This window comes from Pristis pectinata, chromosome 12 (genome assembly GCF_009764475.1).
Source record: "Pristis pectinata isolate sPriPec2 chromosome 12, sPriPec2.1.pri, whole genome shotgun sequence".
Classification (NCBI taxonomy): domain Eukaryota; kingdom Metazoa; phylum Chordata; class Chondrichthyes; order Rhinopristiformes; family Pristidae; genus Pristis; species Pristis pectinata.
The window spans coordinates 7823197-7835703 of NC_067416.1; the positions used below are offsets into that span (position 1 = coordinate 7823197).

Genomic DNA, 12507 nt, shown 5'->3' on the forward strand with positions numbered 1-12507 from the left:
CAGAGCTGAACTGGGGGCAAAAAGAGGACATAGGTTTAAGGTGCTGGGGAGTAGATATACAGGAGATGTCAGGGGTAAGTTTTTTACTCAGAGTGGTGAGTGCATGGAATGGACTGCCGGAAATTGTGGTGGAGGCTGATACGTTAGGGTCTTTCAAGAGACTGTTAGATCGGTATATGGAGCTGAGTAAAATAGAGGGCTATGGGTAAGCCTAGTAATTTCTAGGGTAGGGACATGTTCGGCATAGCTTTGTGGGCTGAAGGGCCTGAATTGTGCTGTAATTGTTCTATGTTCTATGCTACTTAATTTAAACTCATTAGCTTGTAATTACCTGGCTTATCTTGCTGCACATATTGAATACTAAGAATAACTGCTTGCTCTTGATGGCACATTTTTACTCATTGGCAAGGCAGTAGTTATCTAATTGTACTGGAACAGCATTATAAATTAACAGACTATTATTTTTCTAGGCAACTCAGGAGGCACCTTAGTTTGGTAATAATTTCAAAGCTTCTTGACAAGGGACATATGTACATACCAAAGGATCCAGATATAAAGGTATGGGCTACAGCTTCATTATGTCACCAATTACATGCCTGCAGGTAGACGTGTAGTATGTCCGTCTGGAATTAGCCACTGTATTCTGTATACTATTTTGTTAAGCATTTTGCATATCGAAACAGGTCATAACACAGGTGGTATTAGTTTGGGCAGAAAGATGACATTTGTGCAAAAAAAAATTTGAGGATGATTTTAGAAGGAGGAATGAGTTACTTGTACACTAAATAATACTTCAGAGGATAGAGGATCATTAATGTTTAAAACCTGATGTACAAGTTGATAAAGCTGTTAGTAAAAGATGAGAAATAATATTGTGTTACCATTTTAACTATAGGTCAAATGCATTGTCATCTTCCAAAATTCCATTGATTCTAGAATGGTTCCCACATATTGAAAGTTAACAGATGTAACCCCACAATGTTTTTTTATATAAAAGGATGGGGGAGAGAAATAGACAAACTACAGACCAATTAACCTGACTTGGTAGTAGAGAAAGAACAAGAATCCGCTATTAAGAAAGGGGTCTTGGGGCACTTGGAATATAATAATATAATTGGGCAAAGTCGTCATAAATTTATAATAGGAAAATTATGTTTGTCAAATCTGGTAGAGTTTTTGTTTTGAGGTTGTAGCTAACAGATTAGATAAGGGCAAAATAGGGTAGAGAAAGCAGGAGAGATTAAATGGTGAGAGAGTAAAAGTTGGTGTTCAGAGTGTCATGATGTCCTTGTATATGTATTACTGAAAATTAATGTGCAGGAAGGCAAAGGGTTCATTGGCTCTTAAAGCAGTTTTGAGTATGAAAATAAATTTTCCTCCAATTATATGGAGTCCAGGTGAGTCCATACTTGGAGTACTGTGTACAGGTCTGGTCTCCATATTTAAGGAAGAATATATCTGCTTTCAAGGGTGTGCCACGAAGGTTCACAAAATTGATTTCTGATGAGGGAGCGTTTGTCCCATGAGTGATGAAGCAGCCAGAGTCTTTGCTCTCTAGAGTTCATGTTAAAGTATACAAAATTCTTTTGGGACTTGACAGGATAGATGTAATGTTGATGTTTGCACTAGCAGGGCTGTCTAGGAACAGGAGGCATTGTCTCAAATCAATGGGACATCCATCCAAGGAATTGAGAAATTTCTTCTCTCAGTGGATGGTGAATCTTTGGAATTCTCTTACCTGGACAGATATGGAGGCTCAGTGACCAAGTATGTTTAAGACAGAATAAATAATGATTTTGATATGGGGATATAAAGAGATATCAGATTAGTGTAAGAGGCACTGAGGCAAAAGATTAGCCATGATCTTGAATAGCAGAGCAGGCAGGAGGAGCAGAATGGTCTACAACTGCTCCTATCTCTAATGCTCTTTGTGCCCCAGAAGAAAAAAATTGCACATCACTGCGGACAAAATATTGTTTCTAGTAGTGGCTACTTTTCTCTAGGAAGCATGTCCCACCAGTGTAGAAGGTTTGATAGCACCAGAACAGGAAGACCACGAGTTTGAAGTTGGGGATAAGGGTAAATTTGATAGAGGTCTTCTGCAATTTTGGAAGGATATAATTTTGCATGATTAAAACCATTGGTTTATGAGTTGGTAACAAGTGGGCCATCAGTTTATTAACTGAGAGCAGTGGGAGAGGAAAAGTATCCATATGCAGAGGTAATCGAGGCATGGAAAGCTCCATTGGGATCAGCAGTGGATGCAGGTTCTATAGTGACCTTTAAAAGCAAATATTTGAAATATTTAGAGGTTCAGTGAAAGCAAGTGCTTTCAGGAAGTGGTAGAGGTGGGTACAATTATGACATTTTAAAAGGCATTTGGACAGTTACATAGTTATGAAAAGTTTAAGAGGGATATGGGCCAAGCACAGGCAAATAGGACTCTCTTGGACAACTTGGTTGGTGTGGGAGAGTTGGGCCGAAGGGCTTGTTTCCATGCTGTATTGCTGTATAAGCTCTGACTCTAGGCACTGGGTATGGACATAAGAGAGTGATCTCATAAGCTTAGATGAGTAAGTATTAACATTATCATGACTGACGATGAAAGTTCCTTCATCATTCATGTGTCTGCTCCACAATAATGATTACCTCTAAATCATAGCCTATAATTACGTAAAGGTGCTTTGCAATAAACACAGACCTACAGAGTGTAAATTAAAATTGTTCATGAAAAATAAGTTTGCTTGTTTAATAGATACTGAAAAGGTAAGCCATTCTGCATATCTAGGTTTGTCCATTTGTATCATTGGCATCTATTGTGGTTTTTAGAATCTTTTTTTATTTTCATTTAAGCATTAGGTTGATGTTGATTCTTTTGTTTGAAGGACTACCTGATGTTTAAATCCGTCCACCTCAAATTTTGCTTTCTCATGCTGTGCATGGTCTGCTGAGCAGACAGCAGAGCAGTTGCTCAAGTTTTGCACAAATGAAGTCTAATAGAATTAATAAGAGTGCAGTAAAATCCTATCATGTCATTGGAAGCAGTTCCCAGTGCAATTGTAGCAAAATCTTTTCTGTTCAGCTGCTTGAGCCTGGTCTGCCGTTGCAATGCTTTGTAATAAAATTGGAAGAGAAAGTCAGTTGTCAAGTAGGAGCAGATGTCATTTCTTTGATTTTATAATTACAATTTATCTTTTTTGTTCTCTGCAGATCTCTAATCTGTGTCGATTCTTATACATGATGAAACCATCTTCTTTGTTAAAAACTATTGAAGAGGAAAGTAAATCCAAACAGGAGGAAGAGCATCAGGAAGCTGCACTTACAGAGCTGGATCAGCAGGTATTGCTTTGCCTGCTTTATTTGCAATGAACTACAGTGCTAAGTTTTACGGATCCTCACTGAGGGGTTCAGGACTGGGAGGATTTTTGTAATAGTGATAATTAGAACAGAAGTTGTTTTAGAACATAGAACAGTACAACACTGAACAGGCCCTTCAGCCCACAGTGATGTGGTGACATAGCTATTCCCTCCTACCTACAGAATCCCCATATCCCTCTATTTTCCTTTCATTCATGTGCTCATCCAAGCCCCTCTTAAAAGCCCCCAATGAATTTGCCTCCACCACCCTATCAGGCAACACATTCCAGGCATCCACCACTCTCCCAGTAAAAAACGTACCCCTCACATCTATTCTCAACCTACCCCCTCTCACCTTAAATGCATGCCCTCTGGTATGCATTTTAAAAAATGTTCTGGAGATATTTCTTTAATTCAGGTCTCCAGATACAGCGAATGTCCTAATTTATTAGAAAATGCAGTGTTCTTCAGTAGGCCCCAAGTACAATATTGTACAAACTTGAGATTTTGAAAACCTGTTCCTGCCTGCACCAGTATCTGCTGTCAACGCTGAGTGTTATGTGTTGTCCGGTAGGTAAATGGCTCTGTAACAACTTCTGTCTCTTATGGAAACTTTGTGGAAATGCGTTGTTAGACACTGTTTTATTTAATAGTTTAAGATTAGGAACTGTACCTACATTTTAAATGACATGTTACTTCAATTTAGTCATTTAGGTAATTTTTAATTGCCCATAACCAGCAATTTGTTCTCAGCTGGGACTTGACACCTATTATTTGAAGGCCAAGATTAATAGCTTTTTGGATACTAAAGAGAAAGAGGACAAGGAAATCTGACAGACAGCAAAGTGGATTTGAAGCGCAAGATCAGCAGAGATGTTGAATGAGGAAGCAGGCTTGAGGGGCTGTGTGACCTACTCTTTCTGTTTCTTATGTTGGAAACCTTTAAGGTATTGAATGTGCATGACTAGTCTGTTCAGTCGAGCAGGAAATTTACTTTTTAATGCTGATGTATTTTTATATATTTGAACTTATATTTTGATACATAGCCATGAGAATTTTATGTCATCGGAAATTGGTCTCGTGCTGGTTCCTGCCATTGTCATCAACAATGTAGAACGCTGGGTGAAATTGTCTACCTGTTGCTTGCTCCAATCTTGGCCTTGAAAAAACTGGAATTATTTATTTATTTATTTTAAAGAATCTTGTTGAAATTGGTGGTGAATAAGGATATAATAACATACAATGACTAGACATGAGAAAGGCCAATCAATCTATCTTAATTTTATTCATCAAGAAAGACAGAAGTGGAATTACTGTTACCTGTGCATTTTGAAATAACTTTTATTACAAATATTTCATGTGGTTTTATATTTTGATTTCAATTGATGTAAGTTCTATTTGTGATTTTTTTTTTCCCCTGACAAGTGGGGCATTTTTATTGCATTTGTAGTAAATAACCATTCAGATAACAAATAGCATGAAAATAGCCCTGTTTGGCAGCTGTGGTGGATTAGCTGACTGCTCAATTACTCATTGGATCCGTTTTATCCCGTAATGATAGTATCAGAACTCTCTGGCTGTAAAGGCCCTGTGTGAAATGTGTTTTCCTAACCTTAATTCCATTCCCAGTTGGTTCAAGAATGCAGAAAAGAATTAAATTGCCAAATGAGTGCTAAATTAAGCAAACCAACTCTATAGGAGTGCCGGATGGGGAAATGGAAATGTCATGTCTGTGTAGTAATCCCCTTCTGAATTGGGGCAAAAACACATTAAGAAGAGTTAGAGGCACCAGAAGTGCCTTTCACTGGTGACTTGGTTTTACCTGGTATTAATTCTGATTACCTTGATCCAAAATTCCACCTTACCACCCACCCAACTTCTTCTTCCAACTTTTAAAAGAAAAATCATTAATATTTTGGGTTAATTTCAGTTTTGTCAAGTTGAACTCAATAGGGAAATGAGCACCAAAAAAACCTGAAGAGGTGATTGATGCTAATTTTGTTGAATTACTCAATTCTACTTTAATTTTATTCACTAGGCTTATTATCTATGCTACAATCTACTGGTTTTGGCAAACGAAGTGCTACATACGGAAAATGTTCCTCCCAGTCAACGGGTAAGTCTTTCCCTTGTGTCCATGGGCAGTCATGGTATTGGTTTATTATTGTCACTTGTACCGAGATACAGTGGAAAAACTTGCATACGTACTTCTGCCGTGTGTTCATTTTAAAGATATATTTCCTGTTATTTTTGTTGTATGTACATATTGATGGAGGAATTTTTTGTTTCAGGGCCATCTGATACAGCTCTGTGCTGAAATAGAAAAATACATCAAATGCGACATAAGGGAAGACCCCAAGTTACTGTACCGAAGCAAGGTGCTCAATACCGACTTGTTCAGTCTGTCTGCCTTGTAGTTTTAATTTGCTGAAGCTAAAGAGCTTTTTTTGTGGGTCACTACCTTATGCAGTGCAATTTGTATCCTTCTTGTGTTCTGTGTGATCCCTCATGTCCTGAACCACAACATTTGCTGTATTTCAAACATTAAGGATGTGGAGGAGGCTTATGTAAAACTGAGAAGGCAGCAATAGGCTGCGTAGAATTAGTTTGTGAATTGTTCTTCTCAAGGTTTCTAGGACTGCGTTGACATCTAACCTGCACGCCATGTGTAAACTCACATGGCTGGACATTGGGCTTGGGAAGTTCTCATCAGAGCTTTCCATGTTTTCTGTTAAGCACAGATGAACGCTTGGTGTCACGGAGGATCAGGGGCAGAATTACTTCATAGTGGCGCAGCTAAGAGAGCTGCTGCCTCACAGCCCCAGAGATCCAGGTTCAATCCTAACCTCTGGTGCTGTCTGGTGGAGTTTACATGTTCTCCCTGTGACCACATGGGTTTCCTTCGGTGCTCTATTTTCCAGCCACCTCCCAAAGACGTGCGGGTTGGTAGGCTAATTGGCCGCTGTAAGTGAGTGGCAAAATCTGTGGGAGTTAATTGGAATGTAGGTAAAATAGAATAATTAGGATTAATGTAACATTTGTGTAAATGGGTGGTTGATGCCCTGTTTCTCTGCTCTATCTTTTTATGATTCTGACTCAATGCACATATTAACTAGTTTTGTTAGAGCTCCTAAACAGCATCACAGTGTGGTTTTCTACATTAATGTCGCTTCTTAGTGTATGTGCTGCAGCTTGCATCTTGGTGGGGAAAATACAAAATGTTGCATAGATATCAGCAGGCATCAGGCGTGGAATTCCTGAGTTCATCACAAGTGCTGTGATTCTAAAGACTGTAAAACTCCTGAATCTTAAGAACCCTAAATGATGCTGAACCTTCATGGGAAGCACAGGAAACAAAAACCTGGCCCCAGCTGATGTTATTGGAAGGGGTAAGAGATATCAGTCAGTCCTTGGGGTTCAAATATCCAGTGAAAGTTTTATTGAAGAAGGCTCCTGTTCACATTCCTGTTGTTTCAGTTTCTCTTTTTTGTGAAGGTAGGGAGAGACAGCTTTAGACACTTATTTTTGGAAATAACCTGTACCAAACTAATCAGTTTTTTTTGGTCTAGGTGAAAGATTTAGAAGCAAGAACCCATGCAAAATGGCAAGAGTTGCTGCAGCGTTCACGGCCAATTCAGGTAATACGATGCAGGATAAATTGGCTTTGATGATGCAGTTTGGGTGTGGAGTGGGCATTAAAGACTTGACATTGTTCAAGACCAAGAAGTTATTTTTCTTTGATTAGGATTTGTGAGCAGAACTAGTAATTAACCTGACAAAATGACTGTCATCTCCTTTGTGTGACGACCAATGATTCTAGAAAAGCTGTAGATCGTTAGTTACCATTTTCTAGCTATAATGCTTCAAATTTCATTTAAAGCTGTAGAATTGGGAAACCCACCAATTATTGGATTTGTTGGCATAGTGATTATATGGCTGGCTTTGTCGTTACGTTAACCTCTATTTTCATTTAATACAATACTCCACCTCCGACAAGGAGTGGGGTTAATTGGTAGGACAAGCCTTCATTGCAAAACCAAAATCACTTCAACCTTAGTCATCTGGTTATAGTGAGTAGGCAACCCCTTGTTTTTTGTGCATACTCGAAAGGCTGAACTCCAAAGCATCTTTGATTACTTCAGTGAACCATATGAGATGACTGTCTTAGACTATGGAGGAACTCAGTGGGTCGAGCAGCATCTTGGGGGGTAGAGAAAGGAACTGTCGACGTTTCAGGTCGAAACCCTGACATCCCCTGACAATTGAGATCCATGGTGAATCCCTGGAAAACATGGATCACTCTCATGGGTCTCCCCAGGCCAGAGATTTCTCTCCAGGAGAAAGCTCAATGCCCAGCAATCACCATTGAGCTTGTTACCCCAGAGAAGTGTCTGTGACGTGGAGAGTTGGTGCAACAAACAAGAAAAATGGGAGATGGTGCTAGTGTAGCCTGGACCCCCCCAAATCTCAACACTGGCTGCACTGCTCACTGCAGCCCACCTCTTCACACTGAGCCACTGGGTAATTCGTCATTAGATTCACATTGGTTCCCAGCACAATAGCATGGAGCAATGGGGAGGCTAGGAGATCACACCAGGTCTCCAGCCCAGCGGTCAGTAACACTCCTTTCTATAATGACCACTTTTAGGGCAGATTCCATTAATGCTATTGTTCCTGGACAGGGTACCAGTGGACAGCCTTTTTGTACTTCCCATCCCTAATTCCTCAGTCTCCTTTTTTAAAAACCCTCCTTAAAAATCATCTCTGATCAGATTTGAATAAAAACAGACAATATTGGAAATACTCAGCAGGTCAGGCAACATCTGTGCATAGATAAACAGTTACCATTTTGGGTCTGGATCACTGTTCTGATGAAGGGTCCCAGGCATGAAATGGTAATTCTATTCCTTTTTCCACAGATGCTGTCTGACACGCTGAGTGTTTCTAGCATTTTCATTTTTTATTTTGGATTTACAACATCTGCAGTTTTGTTTTTACTTATGATCAGGCTGTTGCTCACTGCTCTTCCTTTGGTATTTTTTTTTGGCCTTCTGAAACATAACTAAGTAGTTTTAAATTGGTAAATTGGTTTATTATGGTTGCATGTAACTGCTCTGCCCAGGACCGCAAGAAACTACAGAGAGTTGTGGACACAGCCCAGCACGTCACGGAAACCAGCCTCCCCTCCATGGACTCTGTATATACCTCTTGCTGCCTTGGTGAAGCAGCCAGCATAATCAAAGACCCCACCCACCCGGGTCATTCTCTCTTTTTTCTCCTCTCATCAGGCAGAAGATGCAGGAGCCTGAGGGCACATGCCACCAGGTTCGAAGACAGCTTCTACCCCATGGTGATAAGACTATTGAATGGTTCTCTTATACGATGAGATGGACTCTTGACCTCACAATCTATCTTGTTTGACCTTGTACCTTATTGTCTACCTGCAATGCAGTTCCCTGTAGCTGTGACACTTTACTCTGTATTCTGTTGTTTTTACCCTGTACTGCCTCAATGCACTGCATAATGAATTGATCTGTACGAACGGTATGCAAGACAAGTTTTTCACTGTACCTCTGTACAAGTGACAATAATAAACCAATTCCAATGTACTGAGGTACAGTGAAAAACTTGTCTTGCATACCATCCATACAGATTGTTTCATTACAACACTGCATTGAGGTAGTACAAGGGAAAACAATAACAGAATGCAGAATAAAGTGTTATAGTTACAGAGAAAGTGCAGTGCAGGCAGACTATAAGGTGCAAGGTCATAATGAGGTAGATCGTGAGGTCAAGAGTCCATCTTATCGTACATGAAGTCCATTCAATAGTCTTATAACAGCGGGATAGAAGCTGTCCTTGAGCCTGGTGGAACGTGCTTTCAGGCTTTTGTATCTTCTGCCCGATGGGAGGGGGGAGAAGAGAATGTCCAGGGTGGGGGGGGGTCTTTGATTATGTTGCCTGCTTTACTGAGGCAGCGAGAAGTGCAGACAAGGTCCATGGAGTTTCAGATTAACAATCCTTAATAGGTGGTTATATTAACATTTTGTAAGTCCATCAATTTCTGACGTGTGTAATCTTTCCTTAGGGAAAACTTCATGATTATTGGGAGCCTTTGTCTGAAGATCTGAATCACCCCAGTCAGTCGTGCATTCTTGATGAGGAAATGGAACACTAAACAGTTCAAGAACTTGCTATTGGTGATAAAAATTTGGACTTTGCTTAGTACAAATCTAATTTTTTTTTATGATTTATAAAGCCGTCATCTTGTTGTATATAAATGTTTAGACCTTAATGAGTTTGTGTTCTAGGTTCTTGCTCTTGCAGGTGAACCTACATGTGGTGTGGTTCAACCTGTAGATTTTTTTGATATTTTAGCTCAAAAGATATATCAAAACATATTTTGTGATAATATTGGAGATTGAGTTTATTTATATAATTACAGGCACATTTGCAGTGTTTTGTAGTATCAATTTTATTGCTGTACATAAAAGTTTGCCCCTTTTGTAATGTTCTCATTTTTATTGAACTTTGTTATAATTGAACTTTTGAAGTGTTCTACTTGAAAATATCTTTTTTTTTGATTAATGCCATTTATAAATCGAATATCAGTTCAATGGACTGTTTCTCGTGGAAGATGCAGTGATTTCTCAGCTTGCTAAGCTGAACGTTGTATATGTACTGAAGCTGCAATTCTCTCTCTAACAGAGACTTTAAATTCATTGTGCTAATTGAGTTTACATGTATCTCTCTCGCCATTCTTGCCAATGGTTTTAAATTGTAGCCTCTAACATTGGCTTACACTTTAAAATGTTCAAGTATGGTTAGGATTTTTCACATTTTAAATCTTTTTTTTCAGGCCTCCTTTCCAATGTAATTTTTTGTCTGTTTGCACTAGTTTGAGCTAAGATGATTTTGTTGTCTGAAACAACCAGTCTCATCATTAATTTATACATTGTATAGAATAAAAGGCTGGCGAAATGAGTTATCTGGCATAATGCACCTGGTTCTTGAATCACAAACCTAGGAGAGAGGTCTTGATTAGTTTTTATTTATCGCTTGAACCTCAGCTGTATTGTTGCCTTGTAACTCCTTTACCTAAGCCCATAATTTATGTATATGTTGTAAATTTATATCTGCCTCCTATCTTTAAGGGATGCAAATGAAAGAATTTTGATTTTTACACAATTTTGTAAGATTTCTAACTGTCAGAGGAGAGTATTAAATGCTTGGTTTTGTTTGTAGAAAATGCTGGATTATTCACTACCTGTCTCTTGTATTTATACTTGGTTTTCCATTCTAACTAGTGCAGGGTGATAGAATTTCCAACTAAAGAATTTCTAACAGGGGCAAACTGCTGCAGCTCACGTATTAAAGAAAAGAGGTGTGATCGATTTGGAATTCTCAAACTTGAGTTAAGACCAGTTTATTTGCAAACTGTATATGTACGTGAATAAAAGTCATGATCATAGATGCTGCCTTAAGCTGAGCAGTTTGTACAGATGAAAAATGCTGCCTAATGAAGTCAATTTTCATCTTACAAAGAATATCTTTTCCTTGAAGGTTTGGCCCAGGAGCATTCTTGTCTAAAACAATTTGATTTTTGCCCCCCAAGATTGGAGAGGAATGACTTGTGACCATTTTGAAGAGTTTGTTTGAGTTAGACATTGTCTGCTTGGGCCTTGGAGTGTGGCTTGGGTGGGGTTTTGGGAATCTTTATTTTTATAGCAATTATGTAATGCCTTCATATACTTAGGACTTGCTCCTGCCTTTTTACTTGTTTTCTTGGGCAAGAAGCTATGATTTGGAGGCATTCAAGAGATAAACATCGTGGGTTAAGGCTAGTCAAGCTAGTTAACACCAACCCCTTCAAACAACACTTCCTATGTGAGGAGATTGAATGTCTTAAGGTTGGCCTCAAACTTGAGCCTGTCTAACTGTATAATTTATTTTTTTAAATTCAATCTTTCTGTCGTGAAGTGTTTTAAAGTATTTCTTAAAAATAAAATAGTTTATTGTGGTTCATGTGCTTAGGAATAGATTCTGGTATTGCTCATGGTGTACTGAAGGAGAGGAAAGATTAACTGTCCAATATGCTTGAAATGCCTTTGAGCTAGCCTGGTCTCGCAAATTACTGGTTTTATGGTTGGGATTTCACATTAAAGTCTTTAACCAAAGAATACAAGATTAAGTTCTCTACTGTTAGTTGACCTACCTCAGGACAGAACTGAATCTTTGGTCAAAGAACTTGTCCTCAGGGAACTTCTGTTATAATTCTGCCACCCTGCACTTCAGACTTCAGAAATGTGTAAGAGACTTGAATATTATTTTTCTGCTTTAACACAGCTGTGTAATGCACAAAATTTTGTTTTTAATTTTTTTGTTAAAATGAGTCCTTTATACACACAATTTTCAAGTTATTTTGGCAAAATAAATTTTCAGTATGATTACAAAGTGTTTTGTGTTGTTTTGAGTTTACTGCAACTTATTTGCAAAATCCTACATCAGAACATAAGTAGAAGCAGGGATAAACCATACTTTCCTTTGGCCTTTTCAGTAAGATCACGGCTGATCTTTTACCTCTGTTCCACCTTTCTCTACTGACCTGTGTGTAGTTTTGGGCCCCTTATCTTAGAAAGGATGTACTGATGTTGGAGAGGGTTCAGAAAAGATTGACGAGGATGATTCCCGGAATGAAAGGGCTTACATACGATGAGCGTTTGTCGGCTCTTGGACTGTACTCACTGGAGTATAGAAGAATGAGAAGGGACCTCCTGGAAACATTTAGAATTTTGAAAGGACTAGACAGAGTAGATGTGGCTAAGCTGTATCCCTTGGTGGGTGCGTCCAGGACTAGAGGGCACAGTCTTAGAATTAAAGGGTACTGGTTTAAAACAGAAATGAGAAATTTCTTTAGCCAGAGGGTAGTGAATTTATGGAATTCTTTGCCACATACAGCTGTGGAGGCCCGATCATTGGGGGTGTTTAAGGAGGAGATTGATAGGTATTTAATTACTCAAGGTATCAAGGGATAAGGCTGGAAATTGGGGCTAGATAGGAATAGTTTTAGTTTAGCTCATGGAACAGACTCAATGGGCTGAATGGCCTACTTCTGCTCCTTTGTCTTGTAATCTTGTGAAACCCTCAATT

The 12507-nt window shown here is 38.9% G+C and overlaps 1 protein-coding gene across 2 annotated transcripts in view; it reads left to right on the plus strand.

Annotated features, from left to right (window-relative positions):
- Nucleotides 1–11808, plus strand: part of slf2 (SMC5-SMC6 complex localization factor 2) — a 72022-nt gene extending 60214 nt beyond the window's left edge. The window contains exons 15-20 of one of the 2 annotated variants that reach the window (XM_052027687.1): nucleotides 471–558; nucleotides 3211–3339; nucleotides 5396–5473; nucleotides 5649–5735; nucleotides 6927–6995; nucleotides 9446–11808. In XM_052027687.1, the coding sequence (XP_051883647.1) occupies nucleotides 471–558; nucleotides 3211–3339; nucleotides 5396–5473; nucleotides 5649–5735; nucleotides 6927–6995; nucleotides 9446–9535 (541 nt within the window). In that variant the 3' untranslated portion in view covers nucleotides 9536–11808. The remainder of the gene's footprint in view (nucleotides 1–470; nucleotides 559–3210; nucleotides 3340–5395; nucleotides 5474–5648; nucleotides 5736–6926; nucleotides 6996–9445) is intronic. The other variant, XM_052027688.1, reaches the window with a different exon arrangement.
- Nucleotides 11809–12507: the final 699 nt, after the last annotated feature.